Consider the following 26,196-nt stretch of genomic DNA (forward strand, 5'->3'; position numbering starts at 1 on the left):
TGCCTCCATGCCCTACCTATAGGTACCTTTTTAACCAATATAGGCTGAGCATCCTTAATCCAAAAATCCAAAATGCTCCCAAATCTTAACACTTTGAGCACCAATGTGGAAAGCTCAAAAGTAGAAAGAAAATTCCATACCTGAGCTCATGTGACAGATCACAGGCACACTAAAAATATCGTAAAATGCTCAACCCTGGCTAGATACACGTGGAGCATCTGTGTATCTGGTGTTTGAACTTGGGTCCCATCACCACGATGACTCACTGTGTATACAGATATTCAGACTATAAAACACTGGTGATCACAATCAATTTGGAAAGGGAGTGCCCTGGGGAGGGGCTCTCTGAAAATATCTGCCATTTCTTGGGTATCTTCCCAGCACCATAAATATGCCAGGTGAGTCACCCGGTAGCATATCTACTGGTCATAGCAGATGTACCAAGCCAGGATACCCATTCTACAGGAGGTAAGGCAGAGGCTTGGCATGGCCCTTCGTCAGCATTCCAGCCCAACTGGGTCTGATTTGAAGAACTGAAGTCTTCCCACAGCCTTGCTGCCTCTTACATCCAGACCCTTTTGTGCCTTCCCAAGTTCTCACATGTGCCCGGATGTTACTTGTAACTGTAAAAGTTGAAGGGCCAGGGGGTCCTCAACTAGGAGGTGACAGTCAAGTCCTCTTCGTTTTGCCCTTTAGAAGCTAATTGGGCTTCCTAGCACCGCTCGATGTTGTGTACCCCTAGTCCCTAAATGCCACCCTGACTCAGCCCTGTGTGTAATCCTGCCAGCCTCGAGGCCTCAACCTGCCGAAGCCTCCCATCCCACCCCAGGTGGAAGAAGAATATTACACCATTGCCGAGTTCCAGACCACCATCCCAGATGGCATCAGCTTCCAGGCCGGCCTAAAGGTGGAGGTGAGCATCTGGTGCTATTCTTCCTTCTCCATTGGCTTCTCTCATCATACCTCCTGCTGTGGGGGAGGGGAGAGGAGGTTAGCGGCTTTATTAAGCTATGCTTCTATCTTCATAATCACATCCCAAACGGTCTGCCACTTCGAGCGTACAAGTCATTGGTTTCTTTTCTTGGAGTTGTGTAACCATCACCACACTCTGATTCCAAAGCCCTTAGCAGGAACCCTGTCCCATCAGTGAGCACTGGTTTCTCTTTTCACATCAACTCACCCTGGTCCTTCAGACTAGAAGTGGAATTATACAATATATGGCTGTCTTAGGTTGGGTTTTATTGCCGTGAAGAGACAGCATGACCAAGGCATGCTTCTAAAGGCAAACATTTCATTGGGGCTGGCTTAACCGTTTCAGAGGTTCAGTCCATTATCATTAGCAGGAAGCATGGCATCATGCATACAGGCATGGTGCTGGAGAAAGAGCTGTGAGTTCTGCATTCTGATCTGAAGGTAGCCAGGAAGAGACTCCTGACAGACTTGAACATGTATATGAGACCTCAAAGCCAACCCTCCCAGTGACACACCCCCTCCAACAAGGCCACACCTCCTAATACTGCCAAACATTCAAACACAATCTATGGGGGACCAAACCTATTGAAACCACTGCAATAGCCCTGTGGGGTTGGCTTGTACTTTCTTTTCTTTTTTCCAATTTTATTTATTTTTATGTGTATGGATGTTTTGCCTGCATGTATGTCTGTATATCACGTGCCTAATGTCTGTGGAGGCCAGAAAAGAGCATCAGATTCCTGGGGACTGGGATTACAGACAGTTGTGGGTTGCTATGTGGGTGCTGGAACTGAGCCTGGGTCCTCTGGTGAAATGGCCAGTGCTCTTACCCTTTGAGCTATGCCTCCAGCCCCTCTCTAACTTCTTTTTTTAAAGATTTATTTATGTATTATATATAAGTACACTGTAACTGTCTTCAGACACACCAGAAGAGGGCATCCAATCTCATTATAGATGGTTGTGAGCCACCATGTGGTTGCTGGGATTTGAACTCAGGACCTCTGGGAGAGCAGTCAGTGCTCTTAACCACTGAGCCATCTCTCCAGCCCCTCTCTAACTTTTTAAGAAGATTTGTGTATCAAGTGCATGGCACTCACTGCTTGCAGAGGACAGGGGACACTTTTTGCACAGGTCTCTCTCCTTGTTTTGAGACAGAGTCTCTGGTTATTTCTGCTACTGTACTTCCTAGGTGAGCTTCTGGGTAGTACTTCTGTCTCCAGCTCCCATTTTGCCGTAGGACTGCTGAGGCTGGGGTTACAGACCTGAGCCAGCCAGTGGTCCAAGGATCAAACTTGGGTCATTAGTGTTACAAAAATATTCTTACCCACGGAACCAACCCTTGGGTGATATCCTATGTTCCTCTTTCTGCCACCATCTGCTTCCCCTCTCTCTTCTGTCCTGTCCTTCCCATACTCTGATCCCTAGGTAACCAAGGTAAGTCCTTCCTATCTTGTATGTTTCTTTTATGTTCTCAAACACAGGGATGAAAGATGCTTCCCGTGCTCTCGAGAAACCCTGCAGGTAACATAGCAGCAGCAAAGAACAGGGACTAGAGAACTAGCAAAGATGCCTCCTGACAGGACAGATGATCTGGCCCCTGGCACCCCTACCTCCATCATGAGTAAATTTGGCCAGAAGCTTCCTATCCCACTTCAGGAGGCAGAGATTAAATCCGCTCATCTCTGTGAGACCTATAATCCCGTCACCACATGTTCCCAGGATCATGACATCATCCCGTGATTTTGACGAGCACTAAAAGGAAAATTAGCAGAGCAGTGGTGGCACACACCATGGATCTCAGCCCTCGGGAGGCAGAGTGATCTCGGTCAGTTCGAAGCTAGCCTAGTCTAGAGAACAAGTCCCAGGACAGCCAAGGCGACACAGAAAAACCCTATCTCGGTGGGGGAGGGTGGGAAGATTTCATCTCTGTGGATCATGTAGAGACTTTTTGGCTTGTCATTTTTCCCAAAAACAATGCAATATAACTCCAACCTACAATACAATATATATTCTGCCTATAGAATATATACATGCATACATGTATGTGTGTATATTGTATATTATATATAGAGATTCTGCCTATAGAATATATACATACATATATAAATATATAATATATTATACATTATATATATTGTGTATATATATACATATATGTGTGTGTGTATATATATACATATATATATATATATGGAGAGAGAGAGAGAGAGAGAGAGAGCGCAGTCTATGGTGAATGGTTCAGCTTAGGGCATCTTGCTCAGTATCTTAGCTCATTAACTTGTTCCTCAGCTGTTCAGTTTGTTCCCCATTTTTCTTCAATGGTTGTAATGCCCATTACTGTGCATCCTTGGTTCCTTCTCACAGCTGCTTGTTCTGCTCTCACCTGGCCTTTTGAGTTCTTCTCTGTCTAAGGACGGCGGTTTAACTCACCACCACTGACTGGTGCCATCACTGACTCTCTTTTCCTCAGTCATCAGTTCTTGGTGTTGTTACTGATCTTTACTGCCCTTCCTCCATTGCCTGTGTTTGGCTGCAGGGGCCAGAGCTAGGAAATAGATTAGTTGCTTAGCATATGTGAGAGCCCAAGTCCCGTTGCCAAGCATCATAGAGTGAAGGAGAGGACCCGGCGTCTGCGAGTCAGTCCGTGGAAAGACACACAGAGGTTTGCTGGCTTCTAGAGACTCCTGAGCGAGTCACAGAGCAGCGTCAAGTCTCTGTGACCCCAGCCTGCATGCTCACGGTTTCTATCTGCAGTCTCCCATACGAGAACAGGACCAAGGACAGAAGCCAGCCAGAATGGCTGTTTGTGTGGTGTCTTCACAGTTACTCCCCAGTCAGGTGCTTGCTCCCTCCCACACCCCCCTCAGTGCCACGCCCAATGTCTCTTACCCCTTGTAGAACTCTGTGCCACCCCACTGAGGAACTGTGGGGCATCACCCCTTGCCTCTGTTTCCCTCTGAGCTGGGCCGCAGACCCACGGCTTTCTTCCTTGCATGCGTTACATAAAGACAACTGTCCGTTCCATCTTGAAACCAGAAACCCACACTGTAGGCTAGGAAGGGCTTCTTCCCTGGAGAGCTAAATAAGCACTGTGCGGTTTTAAGACATAGCTTTTGTGGGCTGGGGGACAGCTCTGTAGTAGAGCCCAGGTTGGGTGTGCGCACACAGACTCTAGATGCGATTCGAGAAAGGAAGCCAGAGATTCTTTGACAGCGTCTTTCCTGCAGTTCTACTAACACACAGGGCTGAGCAGCAAGCACTGCCACACAGGCTCAGGATGCGGCTCAGATGCTGCCAGGGATCCTTGGGATCTCGGCAACACAACGGAGGCACTGGGACCTGGTGTGGCCGCGTGCAGCGGGGTGCGATGGTGATGTCACATCGTTTCCTTTTCTGACCCTTCTCTGTTCTTGCTCAGGCTGGCCCAGTGACAAATTCATATCCAGCACTCTGCTCCCCAAACCCATCAGTGCAGCCCTTGTTGTCCTGGAACTCACTGTGTAAAACCAGACCGGCCTAGAACTCACAATGCTTGCCTCTGCCTCCCAAGATCTGGGCTGAAAGGCACGTACCACCATACCCAGCATGTCAAGCATTCCCTAACAAAATCATAGCCACCACCCACCTCGAGACTTCTACTTTACTCTGCTAAGATGTTGACGGTCCCTACTGGGTTTTTGAGGGAACGGTTGTCACGAGAGCTTGGGGCTTAATGAGCTGCTCTTTCATGATGATTCATGTGATGAGCTCCGTACGCCAGTTTCCTGTTTCCTCTTTTGCTGTCCAGTTCATATCTACATCATCTCAGGCACGGTGAGTGCCAGCTCACTGTCTGCACTATTCACCCTTCAAACACGTCTTCAGATGGCAGTGTGGTGGCAGCGGGTACTGATGGGATAGGCGATGCTTTGGCGTTTTGCCTACTTGCTGACTAAGCCTGACGGGAGGCCTGGAAGATCAATATCGGCCCGTCTTACAGATGAGACTCAGGGGTGGTGGGTAAATGCTTGTCTAAGGGTAGAGCCAGTCAGGGATGGGGCAGGGACTTGAACTGTGGTCCGTCTAGTTTTAAAGGTTCTTCCTCTTCTCTCGTTCCTGTGACTTTGCATCTGTTTCCTTTGTCACAGCATGTGGCTTCTCTCTATAAACAAAATCGTGATTAAGGACCCACACGGGAGGTAGGCGTGGGTACGCTCACCTTTAATCCCTGCACTCAGTAGGCGGAAGCGGTCCAATCTCTGTGAGTGCTGCCAACCTTGTTTTCATAGACAGCTGCAGACCAGCCAGGGCTGCACAGTGAGACCTGTCTCAAAAGAAAAAACAAAACTAAACTAAACAAAATACGAATGGCAAGAGTTTCTGCCACCACCACCATCCTTCCCCTTGAGTGTGAGGGTGACAAAGTCACACTGATGACATCTCTTCATTATCATCCGTGTGCCCTCCCTCACAGTGTCTCAGTGTTGGAGATGAATTGCTGATGAAGGCTGTGAGCCACGGACTGTACCCAATACTTGTTATAACAGACTGGTCACTCGTCTGTCACTCCTGCTAGCCTCACTCTGTCCTGCCTGTCCGACACATCCTCTTCTCAGCCGCCATTCCTCTAGCCTGCTAACGTAGCACATAATGAGCGCACTCGCGTGCTCTTGAGAGGACAGTGCGATTTTGCTTGTTTGAACATTAGCAAATCTTGCTGCCGCTGTCATCATTCAGGCAGCAGGGCGCTGAGCTGGTACCCAGGACTTCAGGTTCTGGAGTCGGGTCTCCTGGTGCTGAGTCTGTGACTGCTGTCCTTCCTGCCAGGTTCCTATGGCTCCTGTGGAAGTTCCTCAGGCCAGGCACTGATCTTCCTGAGGGGCAGCAGCAGGCAGTACTCAGAGCCCAGCTGCCTGCCCTCCCCCATTTAACGCCCCCTCAGAACCCTCTGCCCAGTCCTCCGCTCTCCTGAGGTTCTGCTCTGCCTCTTGTAGAATGGGACAGCTATCCCTGGATCACGGGGAGATCGTGAACATTAGCTTTCCTGTGTATAGAACCTGCCTGGGAACCGCAGGTGTGAGTTTTCTAGGACTGCCGTGTTTCAAAATACACACTTGGGGCTGGATTAGACACAGTGATTTACCCTCTTATGACACTGGAGCTGAAGTCCAAGGTCAAGGTGCCTGGTGGGTATCTCCTGTGGCTTCTTTCCTTGGCCTACAGATAGCCACCTTCTTGTTATGTCTCCATACCCATGATCCCTGCTCTGTATTTATAAATCTCAGGCCTGCTTTCATGACCCATTCCTACCTAGTTACCTCTCTATAGACCTTATCCAGATGCAAGGGCCTCTGGAGTACCGAGGGTGAACGCTTCATGTAGGGAACCTGAGAGCACACTTCAGCCTGTCTCGCACAGTTTACGTAACTGTTCATCTCCAATAATTCACCTGGATGATACTGGGCCCAAGAGACGCAGGAGACATCATGTCTTAAACATCATCAATTTCGGTTCAAAGGGCGCCCGCCATTCAGCTCAGTGGGTGCAGGCACCAGGAGGAGATGCAGATAGGGGGTGAGACCCATTTCGTTCACCAGCCTCAGTCCCCATGAACGTAAGCAGGGCACATCATGGACCTGAAGCTTTTCCCTGTGTTTAAAGATCCCTCTTTTTTCATATGGCATAGCCGCTACGAACACCAAGCGCTATGAACACCAAGCGCTACGAACACCAAGCGCTATGAACACCAAGCGCTATGAACACTAAGTGCTTTCCCTGTCCCCCTTCTAGGTGATTGAGAAGAGCCTGAGTGGCTGGTGGTACATTCAAATGGAGGATAAGGAGGGCTGGGCCCCAGCCACCTTCATTGACAAATACAAGAAGACCAGCAGTGCCTCAAGGCCCAACTTCCTGGCCCCCTTGCCCCATGAGATGACCCAGCTCCGGCTTGGAGAGGCAGCTGCGACGGAGAACAATACGGGTCCAGAAGCAGTGGGTCCCTCCAGACCCCTGCCTGAGGCACCGCACGGAGCTGTGGACTCTGGGATGCTGTGGTCCAAAGACTGGAAGGGAGGAAAGGAGGCCCCAAGAAAGGCATCTTCAGATCTGTCTGCGTCAACAGGATATGAGGAGATCTCGGACCCCACACAGGAGGAGAAGCCTAGCCTCCCTCCACGCAAAGAGTCTATCATCAAGTCTGAAGAAGAGTTGCTGGAGAGGGAGAGACAGAAGATGGAGCCGCACCGGGGCTCCTCCCCCAAACCCCCTGGCGTGATTTTGCCGATGATTCCAGCCAAGCATGCCCCGCTGGCCCGGGACAGCAAGAAACCAGAGCCCAAACCTGACAAGAGCAAGTTCCCACTGAGAAATGACATGGGGTTAGAGTGTGGCCACAAGGTGCTGGCCAAGGAAGTAAAAAAGCCCAACCTCCGGCCCATCTCCAGGTCCAAGGCTGAGCTGCCTGAGGAGAAGGTGGAACCCAACCCCCAGAATCTGTTCTTGAAGTCTAGACCTCAGGTTAGGCCCAAACCAACTCCTTCCCCCAAGACAGAGCCAGCTCAGGGTGAAGACCAAGTGGACATCTACAACCTCAGGAGCAAGCTCCGACCTGCCAAGTCTCAAGAGAAAGCCTTATTGGATGGAGAAAGCCACCATGCTGCAGGGGGCCATGACACAGCCCTCGGCCGAAGCTTCCTTCCCGGGGAGGGACCTGGCCGTGGCCAGGACAGGTCTGGCAGACAGGATGGGCTGAGTCCAAAGGAGACGCCCTGCCGAGCCCCTCCCAGGCCAGCCAAGACCACAGACCCTGGGCCCAAGAATGTGCCTGTGCCTGTCCAAGAAGCAACCCAGCAAAGACCTGTGGTCCCACCTCGGAGACCCCCACCCCCCAAGAAAACCTCCTCATCGCCATTGTCGTGCAGGCCCCTCCCAGAGGTCAGAGGGTCACAGCGTGAAGAAAGCAGAGCCATTCCCGCTTCAGGCCGGGCCCTCCTTGTCCCTCCAAAAGCCAAACCCTTCCTTTCCAACTCCTCAGTGGGTCAAGACGACATTCGAGGCAAAGGTGGTCTGGGGCCACGCATAGCTGGCAAGGTGGGAGAAACCAGAGAGAAAGCAGCTTCCTTCCTCAATGCCGATGGCCCAAAGGACTCGCTGTATGTGGCCGTGGCCAACTTTGAAGGAGACGAAGACACCAGCAGCTTCCAGGAAGGGACAGTGTTTGAAGTCCGGGAGAAGAACAGCAGTGGCTGGTGGTTCTGCCGGGTCCTCAGTGGGGCACCTTCCTGGGAGGGCTGGATCCCTTCCAACTACCTCCGGAAGAAACCCTAGCTTCCCCGCCCTTCCCGGAGACCCCGCTGTCCCTGCTGGCCTCCCCACTGTATTTAAGACGCATCTAATTTATCAATCTCCACACCATTTCAAGGAAGGCGGCCATTGAGGTGCTGGTGGCCCCTTCCCTCTCAGGGTGGAGAGTGCTTGGTGCAGAGACATCCTGTAGCCTGGGGTCTGGTTCTCCTGTTGTGGCATCTCCAGAAGTCTCAAAAGCCACAGCCTTCACTAGGTAGAAACCATGTTACCGTCCTTGTCTGTAGTAGAACCCATCCTCCTAGACAACGTCTTGTCACCCAGAGAAGCAGGACAGTGACACTCGCAGACCTCCAGAACTGACGCCGGGCACCTGGAGAACTTCCAGACCACACCTCAGTGCTCAGTCGTAGCATAGAGGGACGGCCCACACAGCCTGTGACAGCTCGCTCTTACTTCTCCATGTTACTAGAAGCCCAGTAATGGCTTTGTTCACAGTTCCCAGAATAGCTGGTACCAGGAAGAACCGAGTCCTGAGAGAATCATCTTCTAAGTGCCGAGGAGGTACCGCTGCCCTGAGGTGGTCCTAAAGATTCACTTGTTTATCCTGCCTCCCAAATGCTGGCTGTGATCAGTCCTAAAGGAGCATGCTTCACTCCTGAAGCCTCTGGTCCATCCAGGACTTTTAAATTCCAATTCCTGCCCACCTTCCTCAATCCCTAGTTAACAAGCGTCTCCACATTTGTTTAAGTAAGGGGGCCAGCCCTTCACAAGGCACACACATGAGTGCTTCTTTGCCCAGTAGGTGCCAAACTTCCCCTGGCCTTCTGCCTTCTTGTTCTAACCGTCAACTGGCCTCCCCTGTTCTATTGCACCCATTTTCTAGATGAGGAAACTGAGGCTCTACAGGTCCCAGGACATGCTAGGAAGGAAGTGGCTAGAGGAGGCTTGAGTCCAGGCCTGCCTGATCCCAACACCCATGCTCTTCTCCCTGCAAGAACAAACCAGTGAGGGAAGAGATGGGGGTTGACCAGGTATCAGGGAAGGTGGCCTGGGGGCTTCCTTACGTTATGAGCAAAGGGACAGTGGTGACTGCCCTGGACTCACAGCTGCTTCTGCAGGACGGGGCATACCCTGGATCCTCAGTAGCTGGTGTAGAACTTCTAGCCTGGTACCCCGTGTGTGGAAGAGAAATAAAGGAAGCTGAGGCACTGTTCCTCGGTGGCTTGAAGTGGACTCTGGTGGCTAAGGACCAGAAGTTGGATCTGTGCCAAACTAAGAACAAAAGTAGCCAAGGGCCCACAGTCTCCTGCCTCAGCAGCTGCAGCTTCCTGTAGAACAGTTTGCTTTTTAGCGTGCTCTTTCCCTGGGAGAAGCCCAGGGTAGCTCTCCCTATTTTGACCAATGGACAACTAAGGCCTTGAGAGGTCCACTTAGTTATTGCAGAGTTAAATCAGGACACAGATTTCTAGCTCCCAGCCCAGACCAACTTGTACCTATGAATGGGCTTCGGGTAAAAGAGGGGTGGGGTTGAAAGGGCAGAGCTCCATCCCATCCCACAGTTCCTGCAGAAGAGGAGACACCCCTGCCCTGCCCTGCCCTGCCCTGCCCTGCCCTGCCCTGCCCTGCCCTGCCCTGCCCTGCCCTGCCCTGCCCTGCAACTCTCCAGGGCTAAGTTTTACCGTGATTTGGGAACCATGAAGCCCCCTCATCTTACTTGCAGTGCCAAAGATTCTGTGCAAGCAGATCCCTTCTGCACCCACCCCTTTCTAGCCCTCTCTGCTTTCCTCTGACCCACCGTGGCGCCCTCACTCTCTTCCTCTGCTCAGCCTGCAGTACCCCAACACCCCCCACCACTGGGCCAGGGTAGGAGGCACCTGAAGGACATTCCTGCTTAGCCCAGGGCCTCAGGGGAAAGTGGCAGATAGGGAGAGGGGAGGCTGAGAGTCTTCAGAGCCTTGTGCACATCCCCACACTGTGCAGGAAGCCTCATGGCTTTTTTTTTTTTTTTTGGCAGTGGTGATGGTTTTTGAGTTTCGACACATTTCCTTGAACAGCTTTTTGAAGCTGTTTTGCAGACCTTTGAAGAGGCAAAGGGGTTTTTTCTTGTTGCTGTTGCTGGTTTATTTGGTTTATCTTGTTTGCACTTGGCTCTCTGTAACCTTCTCAAGAATTTTACAAGTCCCTGCTATGTCTAGGTAGACCAGGGAGTGGGGAGGGGGCATCACCCTGGGCTGAAGAACTGAGCTCTGCCTACCATCTCCACAGGAGATGCCTCCTTCCCTCCTCCCTGGGGTCCGCTGAGGTGGAGCAGGCAGGCCTGCCTTCCTGTGGGCAATGGGAGAATTTGCCTTTTGTCCTATCCTTGTGCTGACAGTCAACTGTAGGTGTGTCTGTTGGGTGCCTTCTCTGCTCACTGTGCTTTTCTTGGGTCATACGCACAGCCTGAAGATTTCTATGGGAAGACCCATAGGCCATAGTGCTTATCACTGCCCTGGGCGACTGGAAGCAATTGGGTCTGCAGAGTCAAGTCACTCACCCAGTTTCCCTTGCCTGGGACGTAGCTTTTCAACATCCAGGACTGTGGTCACTCCTTTGGGAGAGGGGGTGCAGCATCTGCCAAGGCCATCATAGCAATGTCTGGGCCAATCAATCACAGATCAGATCACCAACACAAACCTGTGCCCCCCCCCCCCCGCCACTAACCTTCACATCGACTCTGTTGATGTGATGACAGGGACCACCCCATTATATGTAATGGGAAAGTTAAGGTGTGGAGAGTGAAGTCACATCCCGCCTTGTCCAGGTATGGGCCACCAGCAGAGAGTCCCTGCTGGTGATCAAGTCTCTGAATTTAGATGTCTCTCCCACAATCCCCCGGCCAAACATTAATCATAGGCCAGATGGCCCCTTTTGATTGGGCTCTGCTCTCTGGCTCCTGACTACTTTGTGTCTTTCTGAGAGTAATTATAGTACCCTGGCCTCTGGAAACTTAGGCTTGATGACATCCACTTGCTAGATCAAGACTTTGCTTATATTTTTCTGGCCAGAGCCACTCTTGGCCGTTTATGCTTATACCATGCCGGCAAGCTGAGGAGGGGAAGTCTGTGCTCCAGCTACTTCATGTCCTGCCTGGAAATGGCGAGAGTCATACCAGGTGCTCTCGGTCATTTTCAAGCCTCTGCCACCAGACTGCCCCATGGAGTTGATTTCCACGGCACAGTTCCTGACCTTAAACTGTTTCTGAATCCACTGGGGACTTGGGTAGTGGGTGGAAAGTGAGGACACACACTCCTCAGTAAAGAACAGGTGCCAAATCTGTGCAAGAACTTAGGACAGTCTAGTGCTCGTCACCAAATCCCTGCCGTTAGCGAGAGGAAGAAGCCGCCCCTACCGTCTAAGAGCCAGCTGGAGGTGCAGTGCAGCCAGAACGCACTGGCCGCATGTGTGGGGCCCCAGGCTCCATCCCAGCATCCCAGATAAACAAGCACCTTAATGGCTTAGCTCCTGTCCTCCCACTGAGCCCAGGGCTCTAAAGTGTCCACACAGACTGTACCCCGGGGAGGCCTTGCCATCTCTGAACAGTGTGGCAATCTCGCCCCCTTCACCGGCTGTCTAAACTTTCCTTCAGGGTTTTTCTGTATATACCGACAGACAGCCATACCCTACCACAGGCCAAAAATTCCCTGAAGTCAGAGGGGCATGGACTGAATGGGTAGGAAATTAATTTTTATCAAGGCCCCAGGATCTGCCTTTGCCTGGAAGGACTGTTCCTAACTTGCTAAGGTTCTAGCGGCAGGATTGACCTGACCCCAAATACAGCTGTACAGTTAAGACAATGGTTCACACTCCTCACCTGCTCATGGGCCACTTGCTGAGCGGCCGCCCTCACAGACCACATCTCCCTGCTCTGGGGAGTGATGCCTGGTCCCCGGTGCTATCTAGTTGAGGTACCGAGCCCCTCATATGTGAGTGTCCCATCTTCTTCCCTATCTCCGCACTCCTCCCCCAAGTAAACCCCCTTAGCTCCCGCCAGAATGAGGGCTTAGCTTTTGTCCTTCAAAAGACCAGACCCGGTGTCATCATCGCCAGTGGCCTTCACCCTCACTTCTATGCTTTTAAGAGCAAAGGTGCCCCACCAGGCTTACTACAGCAATAAGCAATTCTATTGCAATGGAGGTGCCCATACTATGCCTGCAATGCCTTTATGCCCTGTAATTATGAGCAGCGCCTCTCTTACATACCAGGGAGTGTGATAAACTGTGGCCACCTTAGCCATACATGGCTCCCGTTTCAGGGCCACTGAGGAGCTAGGTTGCTTCTAACCCCTCCAGAAACAGTGGGCTCTAGGCAGCGCGTGGTCCATTGTATTTGTGTGCCCACGGCTGGTGCTGGGGACCCCTGGGTTCTCAGTTCTTCTCACACCCCCTAGGTCAACTGACAGGTCCTGATGGTGGCTTTTATTTCCTGTGAGTGTTTAATGTGAGGGGGCAGGGGGTAAACACCTAGCCGTAGCATGTAGAGACTATATACCATTAGACTTTTCTTTTTTTTAAAATAATAAACATGCTTGACTGGTTTCAAGCTTCGTTGTAAAGATGGAGCGTTTGTGGGTTTGTTTGTTTTTTGGGGCTTTTTTTAAGGATTTTATGTATGTGAATACACTATCATTATCTTCAGACACACCACAAGGGGGCATCAGATCTCATTGCAGATGGTTGTAAGCCACCATGTGGTTGCTGGGATTTGAACTCAGGACCTCTGGAAGAGCAGTCGGTGGTCTTAACCACTGAGCCATCTCTCCAGCCCTTGTGGGTTTTATCTGACTGAAAGAGATGCACGCCCCGGTGTCTGGACTTGAGCTCTTTGCATCTGAAGAAGAGAAACAAACGGAAGCTGTTCAGGATTGTCCAGAAGACTCTTCCCTGGGCCTTGGTAAAAGACTGAGAGTCTTTTATATATGCTGGAGGGGGTGGGTAAACCCACAAGGGAAAGCCATCGTATTTGGGGAGTGTCTCAATTCTTCCTAAAGAGTAGAAATGTCACATGTCCAGGGAGCCGTGCTTCTACTGGCACTGTCTTCTGGTGAACAAAAGTGCAGGAAAGTAGAGAAAGGAGGCAGCCATAGTTGGACTACCGGACTGCCCAGGTTCTCTGTTCACAGGAGAGATTTATTAATTTCTCAAAGGCAGAACCAAGGTGGTCTTGGGAGGAAACCCAAGGTCATTTGCCACCCTCTGGCCTAGTATTTATGGACCTCCCATTTTATCATTTTTCATAGCACTGTACCAAAGTGTGTTCGTGGAATACCTACCTCACAACGTGATATGAAGAGGGGTTCTGTGGTCAAATCTCTTTGGTTATCCTTGCATGCGGAGCCTTCCATGTCCCCTGGGCACACAAAAGCTCTAGCAATGGAAGATGAAGATGCATCGAATGCTTGGTGAAATTTAACCCGTTGTTTCCAAAGCGTATCTGGTGAGAGTCGCTGTTGGCGAGACATTTTAGATTGCCAAACAGCGCATAGTCTGCTGCAGAGCCTAAGTGTTAACCATTTACAGTGTCACGGTAGCCTGTCGCCCCCTTACTCCTGTCTGAAGCCTTTGACCTTCATGTTCGTGTCCTACCCAGCAAAGCGACCTGGACGGGTGGGAGGGAAGAGCAGATTCACTGACTCTTCTCAGAACCCTCTGAAGGCTCACCTGGAGAGCTCTGACCAAGTCCCTCAGAGAAGGCTCTAGAGGCCTGAAAGCCCTTACCTTGGAAGTTTGTAGTGACCTAATGATCCTGGAGAGCTGGGGGCTGGGCTGTGCTCAGGCTGCTGCGAGCATGGACTTCCTGGATCCCCATCCCCTGCGTTTACTGTGGCACATTACACTTAAAAGTTACCGTCGTGGCTGCTTCTGCTGTAGCTCCGTGGCATTATGCACATTGTTACCCAGCCATTACCATCTGCCCACAAAGCTTTTCCATGCAACTGAAATCCCAAAACATGGCTCTCCGTTCTTCCCTCCCCACACTCCCAGCCCCCACTCTACCTTCTGCTTTGCATACCGACTCTAGGTACTTCACATAGCTGGGGTCATACCGTTGTCCTTTTCTGACTGGCTTACTTCACTTAACAGTGCCCTCGTGGTCTATCTACTTGTAGAACATACCAGAATCCCTTTATGCATCAGCTTGTACTTCCTGTAGCCATTCATCAGTGAGCGGCTTCCATCTTTTGGCCATTGTGACTAACGCTGCTGTGGACGGAGAGAACCAGTTCCACAGTTGTCCTCTGACATTCACAAGGGCACTGTGGCACACACGCATAAAGGCACACACAACAACAACGATAGCGGTTACGTTTTTAAAAGAGACAAATGCCTGTTGAAGTCTTCGCTCTTGTAGAGTCATTGGGTCGCATGGTGATCCCATGTGTGTATGTGGATTATACTGCTGGGTGCAATGTGCAGAGGCCAGAAGATGACACCAGGCATCTTCCTCTACCCTCCCCATCTTCTGTGATGAGACAGCGCCTCTCATTAATACTGGAACTCACCCACTTGGCTAAGTCTGGAGCCACTGAGCCCTCGGGATCTGCCTCTTTCCATCCCACAGTGCTGGGGTTACGTGCACTCAAGGCCATGCGCGATGTCTGTGCAGAGCCTGGGAGTTTGAACTCAGGACCTCTTGCTTTCACAGCAGGCATTTCTTCGCACTCAGCTACAACCCCCACCCCTATGTTGAAGCATTTGAAGGACCACCATAATCTTTCCATAGCTCCCCGTTGTTAGTTTCCGACCACATTCTTGAATGAAAATGGTTGGTCAAACTTGAGCTTGTACCCACCTCGAGATAGCAGAGTTCTTATACACCCTTGGTATTTAGATTTACACTATTCTAATTATGGTGCCAATACATAATATGTGTATAAGCAAAGCAGGTGAAAATGTCCTCCTTGTGCTGTAATAAAAATCAAAGATGAGCACCTTGGAGCTGGAGTTATGACCCAGCAGCTAAGAACACTGGCTGCTCCTCCAGAGAACTTGAGTTTGATTCCCAGCATCCAGATGGCCACGAAGAATCTCTGTGACTCCAGTTTAAGGGGATCCGATGTCATCTTCTGACCTCTTAAGACACCAGGCATACACATGGTGCCTTGACACATATGTAGACACGATACCCATACACATGAATAAAGTACTTTTTAAAAATATGACCGCCTTCAGAAGCTACTCACAGCTTCCAAGATTGTACCTAAGCAACACTAACAACATCAGTGTTACACCATCTCCAACATGTGTGTATTGTAACCATGTGCATGTATTTACATATGTGTGTGCATACATTATGCCCACCCAGCCTTGCTGCAGTTACCTCTCTGCACACTGACAGATGGAGCCTTAGTGGGGCAGGTGTTTGGAGCCTTCCTAGATACGCTGTACCATGAGACTCACCTTACTCTAATGGTGATACAGGAGAAGCTTTGGTCAGGCAGAATCCATTTCACCCTCATTGGGCACAAATAGATCACTTTGGTATGAAGTCACACTTGCAGTCTCCTCAGCCTGGGAAGTTGGAAGTGCCAGAATGAACAGACTCCCCAGCTGGGAACTTTTTGAGGAACCCCCTCCTTTTTGGGGTTCCCTTTCTACAGGGCGGAGGAAAGAACAAAAGCTTGTGCAAGCTCCGGGTGATGCAGAAATTCCATGGAAGATTCACTTTGGACTAGAACTGGCACCCCAGTGACACGTGGCAACAGTGTGGCAGGACAGACAGACACAAGGCTCCTGTAGTTTCCTTCTCACCCCTAAATAGACAGTCTGAAATAGAATGGTCAGTAGGAAGTTGGGCAATTTAATCAATAAGTTACTTCATATATCTCCATATGAACACAAAAAAGAGTGTGCCGTGCAACAAATACAAAGTGACCTAAATTTTTTCACCCCACCCCCTTGACCTAAATTTTAAGATAAAACTTCAGAGATAAGGACTTCAGAGAAATAATTGGCTTTGGTGGGCTGCTTCGGGGCAAGCACCAGCACCAGGCTCAGAAGGGAAAGGGAGACAGGAAAGAGGGCCGAGCATTCTGTCACTAGGGCAGACATGCTCTCCGGGTATGTGCAACTGGCTAGGTGCACTGTCAGCTCACACTAGAGTTCACCTAACATGCTCAGGAAGCAAAGGGCCCTCACAAGGTCCTGGCTTTCCTGGTCCGCAAAGGAATGGTGTCTTAGTCAGGGTTTTACCACTGTGAACAGACACCATGACCAAGGTGAGTCTTATAAGGACAACATTTAGCTGGGGCTGGCTTACAGGTTCAGAGGTTCAGTCTGTCATCATCCAGGCAGGCATGGAGCAGGAGGAGCTGCTAGTAGAAGACTGACTCTTCCACACTGGGCAGAGCTTCAAAGCCCACCCCCACAATGACACACTTCCTCCAACAAGGCTACACTCACTCCAATAAGGCCACACCTCCGAAGAGTGCAACTTCCTGGGCCAAGTATATTCAAACCACCACAAAGGGCTTGTTTATGAAAGTAAATTCTTCCCAGAATTGGAGCTTTTCAAAACTTTTTCAGCTAAGGGCTGAGGAGATGACTCAGACACTTAAGCGCCTGCTATACCAGCGTGAGGAGATCAGCTCAGATCTCCAGCGCACATCTTCAGATGGCTATGTTGGCATGTGCCTGTAATCCCAGCACCCAGGAGGCAGAGGCAGAGTTCCTGCAAGTTTGAAGTTAGCCTTTTTTATGTACATATTGAGTTCCCAGCTAGGCAGAGCTACAGCAGGAGATACCCCCTCAAAACAAAGACGCTTCAGCTCTTCCCCACAGCAGGAGAGTGAGGCCTGCACCTTATTAAGTGTCTGTATCTAACTGCCTTTTATTTTAACCCTTGGCAGGTTTTTAGTTAAGGAATGCATGTTTTAGAAGGAAGAGTCCCTGGGAATTTCTCTATCCCCAGGACATACTTCAACTATTCAAAACCAGGACAGGAATGGAAAAGACCATCAGAGACTAGGACTAATACCCATTCCCTCTTTTCTTTCCTTCCTTCCTTCCTTCCTTCCTTCCTTCCTTCCTTCCTTCCCTCCCTCCCTCCCTCCTACCTTCCTTCCTTCCTTCCCTCCCTCCCTCCTACCCTTCTCTCTCTCTCTCTCCCTTCCTCCCTCCCTCCCTCCCTCTCTCTCTCCCTCTCCCTCTCCCTCTGCCTCCCCCTCCCCTCCCCTCCTTCTCTCCCTTTCCCTTCCCTATCCCTTCCCTCCCTCTCCCCCTTCCCCTCCCCTCCACTCTCCTCCCTCCCTCCCTCCTTCTTCCCTCTGTGTGTGTGTGTGTGTGTGTGTGTGTGTGTGTGTGTGTGTATCCCTGGCTGGTCCAATCTGGAACTTCTGTGTAGGCAAGACTAGCCTTGAGCTTGAGAGACCTGCCTGCCTCTGTCTCCCCAGTTCTGAGATTAAAGGCTTGACACCCACTCAAGTCTTTTCTCGATCACTTTTTATTTTTTGAGACAAAGTTTCTCTCTGAACCTAAATACAAATCCGAGCTAGGCAGGCTGGCCAATGAGCTTCAGGGACCTACCTGTCTCCAACCTCCTGGGGTTTCAAGCAGGGCAGACATGCCTGACTCTTGCCTTGGGTCTGGAGATCTGACCTCAGGTCCTTGCCTTTGTGCAGCAAGCACTGTGCTGGTGCAGTCATAGCCCCCATCTAGGGTTCTCCATCTTATATCTGAAGGCACGTTCTGGAAGGTGTGGGTACCAGACCACAGGCTCACATGGCTAGTACATACCTCACTCTTCGGATATTCATCCTCAGCTAGAGTATCGACCTACTGTGCTGAAGACAGACTCTGTGGAAACAGCAAAGCGCTCTGTAGACAGGAAGACCAGTATAGAAGCCTCCCTCTAAAAACAGTCTCTGCCCATGGTGTGGGTTGGGGGGGGGGCTGGTACTGTGTCCATCAGAGACAGAGCTTACCCCTCCCCTCCAACAGGGAGTCAGTAACATCTGCAGAGAACATGCTCTTGGCTGGGCATTTCCCTTGTACACACATCAGCTAGGAATGCAGGCCCCTTGAGCGGGCCCCTCCTTTATGGCCCAGACTCAAGGCAAACAGATTTCCTGGAGGAGGGCTGCCTTGGAAAGAAGAGCCCAGGCCTGGAGCCTATGTGGACGACCCTGGAACTTCCATTTGTGTCTGAGAGTACAGAATACCCATCTTCTTTCTGGAGTCTACTCTAAGTCAGGCGTGTTCGGGGAAAGAAGGGTGTGTTTATAGCATAACCAGGACACCCCCTCATGAAGGGCAGGCGACGCTGTGGTAGGTTATAGTAGAACAGCTGCAAAAAATAAAAAATAAAAAAACAAGGGCTGAGGGGCACAAAGCAGGAAAGAGGGATCTGTTTGTACAATCCTAGAAAGGCCAAAGCCCTCAGCGTGACAGCATCGTTATTAAAACTTGACCCGAGTGGCTCTATATCCATCACTGCTGTCCCCACATCCCACCTGTACCAGCATTTTTTCAATATTGTATTATAAATAGAATGACTTAGGCATTAAATGTGTCCCTTTAACAGGAGGCTTTTTCTTTGTGACAATAATTGTAAAGCTTTGTACAGTTTGGGGAAAAAAAAGTTGGGAGAAAATGGACTGGCATCCTGTTTCAGCTGGGCAGTTAGTCACATGGTGGGGATCCTGACTCTCAGGCCTGCCCATTCGCTACCGTCAGGAGACAGGGACGTTAGCACACTTTAGGAGACATTAAAGGCAACACCAAATACAGGTTGTACGGTCATTAGCACAAAAGAGATCACTGGAAAGTCCCAAGTGCACAGAACTCAGCGCCAACCATGCGTTTGACCTGCACACATTGACCTGCACACATTGACCTGCTCACCCTTTAAAATATGATGGATTCGTTGCTACGCCTTGTCAGGTCTCAAGAGCAACAGCAATGCAACAAGAAGACGGATGTGGTAAGAAAGGAGAACAATGGAAGTCATTCTCTGGAAGTCAGCAGGACAGCCGGGGACAACAGGTATATTTCAGACTCTCCAAGTGACGGTGAACGGGACCAACCCACTTAAGTCACCTCAGTGGAGCCTATGGCTGAAATGATTTTGATTGTAATTAAAATTATCTGATCATCCCTTCAAAATCCCACCAAAAAATTAAAATAAGTTTTTTTTTCAACTTGCTACAGAGACCATAGCTTTATCATGTTAGTTACACTGCATTGTGATCTGCTGTTTATGTGACTGTCACCTCTACCAGACTGAGTGGAGCCTCTAGGCAAAGGTCTTCTGCTATTCCTTCTCTCCATTTCCAGAGTCTCTGCGGGGAGACCTGGCTTCTCATCTCACACAGCATTTGCTGCGTGAACAGGCCCAGATGGGACGGAGTGGAAGAGGGAGGAAAAGAGTCAAGAAAAACCCAAATTGCTTCTGATTTGTTTTCTTGGTGTGACACAGAAGTTAAACAGATTAAGAGACCTGAGATGTTTGCCAGCAGGACACAGGCAGTGACAGTACCTGTGGCATGGGGTTCGTGACAAGATTACACCTCTTAGCAGGGCTGGAACGGTTCACACAGCTCTGGGACTCAGTTGACGGCAGTGCCGTTACTGTCCTTACTGTGTGGCAGATTGTAAATGACTTACCGTGTTCAGTACAATTAACAAAATTAGCCTGTACAGAAGTAGCCTGTGGACATATATGACCCACACAGGATGACTATCTTAGGGCCCAGAATCACTTTGGAGTTTAGATCTTGAAATATTTGCACATTGCACAATGAGATATGTTAGGGAAGAGACCAAGCCTAATACGAAATTCACTCATGGCTCACTGATAGCCTGACAGTGGGAATTTTATTTTAATTTTTTTTAAATTTTGTTTATTTTTGTTTTTTAATTATTTTTATTTGTGTGTGTGTACTTATATGATGTGTGTATGTGATATGTGTGCACACATGGGCTGCAAGGTATACACCCTAAGGATGTTGAGTGTCCGTTTCTACTTTTCAGTGCCTAATTCCTTTGAGAGAGGGTCTATCTTAGTTTCATCCCTGTTGCTGTGATAAAAATACCATGGCAAAGCAACTTAAGGGGAAAAGCATTATTCGGCTCATAATTCAGGTACAGCTCATCACTGCAGGTAATGCAAGATGGCAGAAACTTGCAGCAGCTGGTCATCCGCAGTGCATCCAGAGTCAAGAACAGTAAATTAAACTATGCACGGTGCTCAGCCCCTTACACAGCCTGGGACCCCTAATGTTATAGTTTCGTTCTGCTGCTGTAAACAAACAAAACACTCTAAGAAATATTTGGGGGAGGAAAGGGGTTATTTGGCTTACACTTCTAGGTAACAGGGTCCATCATTAGGGAAAGCCAGGGCAGGAACGAATGGAGAAACACTGCTTACTGGCTAGCTCTCTTAGGAAGCTTTGTTATACAACCCATGACCACCCACCTAGGGATGGCGCCTCCCATAGTAGGCTGAGCCCATGTGTATCAACTAATACAATCCCCCACAGGCCAATCTGATCTAGGCAGTTCCTCAGAGACTTTCATACAAACTCTAGGTTGTATGGAGTTGACAAAGCTAATGAGAATACCCAAGCCCATGGAATGGTATAGCCCACAGTGGGTGAACCTTCCCACATTAATTAATGTGATTAAGATAATCTCTCACAGACATTCTCAGAGGCCTTTCTCCCAGGTGAACCTTGATTGTTTGAGTTGATGATTGAAACGTAACTGTTACCAGGTTTTTCTCACTGAACCTGGAGCTAGGCAGGCAGCTGGAAGACCCCAGTGATCATCGTGCTTCCCCACCATCAGCCCTGCCCTCTACGCCCAGTTTTTAAGTAGGTGATGGGATTTTGAACTCAGGGTCTCATGCTTGCCCAGCAAATGCTCTTACCCATGAAGTCTTCTCCCCGATGCCTCCTGGAAACACGAACAGTGTTATCCTGTGGAATTTCCCACTTGTGGCATCATGTCAATGCTCAACAAGTTTGTGACTTTAGAATAGTTCAGGTTTCAGACTTCACATGAGGATCATTAAGGTGCTACACTTGTACTTGTACACATGTACATACGTGTGCACACATACAATGAGTGAGCTATTGCTTGTATTGCATGGACATTTGTTGAGTTTTGGCTTCTTATGACCTATTTTTTTCCCTTTCTTCATGTAGCATCACCCCCATTTGCCTTTAAGGAACCACTTTCCCCTCAGTCATTTAGATGGGACCAGCTCCATTCCTTGGTAGGCACGAGCACATGTGACCTAGATCTAGCCAATAAGTGTAGCCTGGTTTACAGAATTCAAGCCATGCTGGTAGGACTGGATCCCAGGACCTTTGCTGCAGAGTTTGATGGTGATGGTGGAAAAGACTTGTTATTTTCTCCTTTTTCCTATCAGTGTCTGGAGTTTTTGCTTCCAGGTCTGCCAAGCAGGCAAGATTCAGTCTGCATGCTGTTACATTGTCGTTTCAAGGATGGAGCTTGCCAGACAAAAGAAATGAAAAGTAGATCCAAACGGTAGCATTGGAGTGACACTGTGTAAAACACTGGCCCAGCAGTGCCTGAGAGTCAGTCAATGAACCCCTGGCAAGTTGCTCTTTTATTTAGTCAATTTGAGTTGAGTTTCAGTCACTGGTTTTCAAAGAACCACAATAAACACAGAGATTTACATTATCTTCAATCTTTTGTTTTGTTTTGTTTTCAGCCAGACCCATTTTGAGATTGTTGCCCCAATTCAGCTCAACAGTTGAGCAGTAAGGGTGTCGTGGGGATATGTGGAGGAGATGGGGACCACGAGATGAACAGGATGGTCTCTGTCCTCGTTGATAAGGCCTGCTCCTTTTAACATAACTGTAGCCATTTTATATTTACTCTCCATTTTGCTCATAAGGTAGAATAAAGTTCAGGTTCTCAGATTCCACTTCCCAGAAGGTCACATTGCTATGAGTGTATCACTCATGCTCTGTTATCTCAGAACTCTGGAAAACCCCCTAACCATCACCTCACCTCACTTAGGACTAATCGGCTTAAAGGTCAGCTGGTAATACTTCGTCTAGTTAGCCAGAATGCAATCCTGCTCCCCCTTGTCTTCTGTGCTTGGTTTTCCTATAAAAAAGCCTACCCTAAGAGCAAACCAGTGTCACAGTCTTGCCTCTGGGTCCTCCGTGTGACCCTGATTGATCAGCCTGAATTAATCATTCGATAAACCTTTATCCTGAGATCAGTGTCCAAGTAAGTGGTCAGTGTGCAGCTATTCCAGACCCCAACATTTTGGGGGCTCACCGGGGTAGCTGTCTACCCTTGAGGCCATCCATCAGATATTATTCAATACCAGAAAAGCCAGTCAGCACCTCCATGAAGGAGGTAACTCTTTCCTGTTTTGGGTTTGTTACTGGTGTGGTCTAGACTCTGGGGCTCATAGAAGAGAAGCTGGACACATTCCTCTTGTAGCCAGGGGACAGAGGATGCCCCATTTTCCCTCTGGGTAGAGGGGGACTAACTACTATCCAATCCCCTTTGGACTTGGTCAAGACTCTCATCTGGGAGTCCCAACGCCCATTGCTGTGTTTGTTTTTAAAACCAGTTCTGTCAGTGTCTGTCTTTTGCTTTCAGACTGTTCCTTGGCACCGTTCTCCTCTGTATAACCTCCATTTCTATTACAGTGCAATCCTTTTACCCTTGCCATCCATCTTGAAGCAATTTTGTGCCATTTCCAAGACTTTCAGAGGGGCCACCAACCTGTCTGGTGACAAAGTCTTTCTTGGTAAACTCAGGGCTCTTTGTGAACTCTAATAGCTGTCCTTCAGCATCTGAGAAGTCTTTTAAGATCCCTGGTTTCCCTCTGATCCAGGTCATTGTTCCCTGTCATCTGGGTCACCCTGATCAGGCAGGCCCCTGATGTCATTGCCTGGTGGTATCTATTAGCAGATCCTCCCATTGGTCCCATGGAATTCCTGGCTTCCTTCTGGGAAAGGCTCCTGCATACCTATCGCAGCTACACCCCAATTGACAATGATGGAGATTGCCCAAAAGACTTTTAATAAAAGAGAGAGTCAAGAGGTCAAACAAAGAAACTGGCAAGAATTCCGGTCACAGCCTAGAAGCCACAAGGAGGTTATACAAGAGGTGCAGGCCTTCAAAGACCCCTAAATGACAAGAGAAAAACCAACCAATTTATACAATCCCAACCTTGCCAAAGGCTTCGAAAAAAAATCAATGTGCCTACTGTGTGGAAATGAGCCATTGGAAGAATATATGCCCTCCCCCCAAAACAAAAACAAGAACCTAAAGCCATCATGAAACTGACAGACTGGGGCCATCAAGGCTCCACATCCCCTCCCTGGCCTAAGATAACTGTTTAACAGTGGGGAAAAAGCCTCTGAAACCCGGGGGAAACCACTCTGGTCCAAGGTACCATAGGCACTAAATCTTACCCAGGGACCACCAAGCAGTAAGTAGACTTGGGCAAAACAGATTATCACTCATTCCTTCTTGCTGATTCCTGAATGTCCTTATCCCTTACTGGGGAGGGACCTCCTGAAATGAAGGAGAGCTCACATTCATTCCTCCCGAGAAGGAGGAATAGATACCAGAGTATATCCGTCCAATGAGATTCAACCTTAGTCTGCATCCTCTCGTTAGAAGACGAATACCACTTTAAACCAGAAGGTCAAGGAGCAAACTTCTCGTTACCCCTACTAAAAGAACTCATCAACCAGATACACTAGATATGGGCAGAAAATAATCCTCCAGGTTTGGCCTCTCACTTGCCTTCTGTTGTGGTAGATTTAAAAGCCATGGCTAGCCCTATCATGGTGAGGCAAATACTCCTTGTCACCAGAGGCCCTCCAGGGTATCAGGCCCCATATCAACTGCCTCTGTGATCATGGCATCCTGATTCCATAACATTCTTCCTTCTGCTGGTTAGGAAACCCATAGGAGAAGAGTATAGACTAGTATAAGACTGAAGGGAGGTAAACAAAAGGGTGGAAGATAACTTCTCAACAGTTCAAATCTGTATATACTATTGAGTACCCTACTATCTGTTAGACAAAATTACACAGTCCTGGACTTAAATGATGCCTTCTTTAGCATCCCCCTGCTTAAGAACAGCCAGAAACGGGGTTGGGGATTTAGCTCAGTGGTAGAGCGCTTGCCTAGGAAGCGCAAGGCCCTGGGTTCAGTCCCCAGCTCCGAAAAAAAAAAAAAAAAAAAAAAAAAAAGAACAGCCAGAAACTTTTTGCCTTTAAATAGCAAGATCCAGAAAAACGGGTTCAGTGGGCAGCTGACTTGGACAAGACTACCACAAGTATTTAAAAATTTGCCCACCATCTTTGATGAGCCATCCACCGGAACCTACATGAGTACAGGCAGACTATGCCCAAGTGTCATTACTCCAATATGTGGATGACTTACTTTGGGTGGCTGCTGAGGCTGACTCTTGTATGGAGGCGACAGAGGTTCTCCTAAAAAACCTACAAGAACTGGAATATAGGGTCTTGCCCCAAAGGGCTTTGTATCTGAGGTAATCTACTTGGGTTTCCAGCTCAAGGGTGCTGAATGGAGCCTCTCTCAAGCCCATAAAGAGACAATCCTAGACATTCAGACACCTAAGACCAGGCACCAAATATAGGATATTCCTGGGATCAGCTGATTTCTGTAGACCCGGGACACCCAGCTTTGCTGAGAAGGCTAACCAGCTCTAGAAGCCACTAGAGGCAGGAATGGACAAAAGAAAGCGAGAAGGCTTTCAAAGATCTGAAGTCAGCATTGTTGTCTGCCTTGACTTTAGCCCTACTCGACATAACCAAGCCCTTCCATTTGTTGGTGGATGAAAAGTGAGGCATTGCTAAAGGGGTGCTAACACAAAATGTGGGCTCCTGGTGACAGCCAGTGGCCTATATGTCTAAGAAATTGGACCCAGTAGCAGCAGGATGGTCAAACTGCCTGAGGATCATAGTGGTCACTACCCTTCTGAAAATGCACACAAAATAACCTTAGGACAACATCTGACCATAACTACCCCTCGTGCTATGGAGAGAGAGCTCTCAAAAGTCTCCCCGACCAAGGATCTCAAATGCCTGGCTAACTCACTCTGAGTCTCTGTTGCTTAACCATCCCCAAGTGTCCTTTGACCCCAGCACCTCACTGAACCCTGCCACCTTGTTACCTAATCTGTACTTGGAAAACCCACTGATACACGACTGCTTGGAAACCCTGCAACATATACATGGGGCCCAGTCAGATCTGACCATCCAGCCCTGGCCTGACTTGAACTTCATTGTGTACATGGATGGAAGCAGCTACATAGAAGATGGTATGCAAGAGCAGCAATGGTAGACTTGAACCAAACATCATGGCTGTCTCTGCTCCCAAGCAGGAAGTCAGCCCAAAGGGCAGAACTAATAGCCCTCCTTGTGGCTGTGAAACTGGGCACACACAAGGTGGTTAACATCCACACTGACAGTCGATATTCATTTGCCACTGCTCATGTTCACAGGGCAATGTACCATGAAAGGGGCCTCTTAACTGCTGAAGGAAAAACAATGGAAAACAAACAAGAGATCCTAGACCTCTTCCATAAGAAACTGGCCATCAGACATTGCCCAGGACACCAAAAGGGACACACTTCAGAAGCCGTTTGTAACCATAAAGCATACCTGATGGCTCAAGAGGCAGCCAAATGGCCTCTCCCACATTTACCAGTAACTCTTCCAGACCCTGGCCTGCCCAACAGCCAACCTATCCTTGGAAGATGATCAGGGTTACCAACTCATACCATATACACATATTAACAATGGATGGAGACACATCACGGATGGAAGAGAAATTCTGCCAAAGACTTTGGGACCTTAATTAAAGAATTCCACACCAGTAGACACCTAGGAGTAAACAGACTAAAAGAATTAATTTTTCCATGTTTATATTT

General features: G+C 49.1%; 1 protein-coding gene across 6 annotated transcripts in view; it reads left to right on the forward strand.

Moving 5' to 3' along the window:
- Sh3pxd2b (SH3 and PX domains 2B) overlaps positions 1–26,196 on the forward strand; it is a 116,072-nt gene that overhangs the window by 77,095 nt on the left and 12,781 nt on the right. For 2 of the 6 annotated variants that reach the window (XM_039087130.2, XM_063268957.1), the window contains one exon: positions 788–913. In XM_039087130.2, the coding sequence (XP_038943058.1) occupies positions 788–913 (126 nt within the window). Of the gene's footprint in view, positions 1–787; positions 914–6,741; positions 12,855–19,175; positions 26,173–26,196 lie in introns of those variants that run through there. The other 4 variants (XM_039087129.2, XM_063268956.1, XM_017597616.3 and 1 more) reach the window with 4 other exon arrangements.

This window comes from Rattus norvegicus, chromosome 10 (genome assembly GCF_036323735.1).
Source record: "Rattus norvegicus strain BN/NHsdMcwi chromosome 10, GRCr8, whole genome shotgun sequence".
NCBI lineage: Eukaryota > Metazoa > Chordata > Mammalia > Rodentia > Muridae > Rattus > Rattus norvegicus.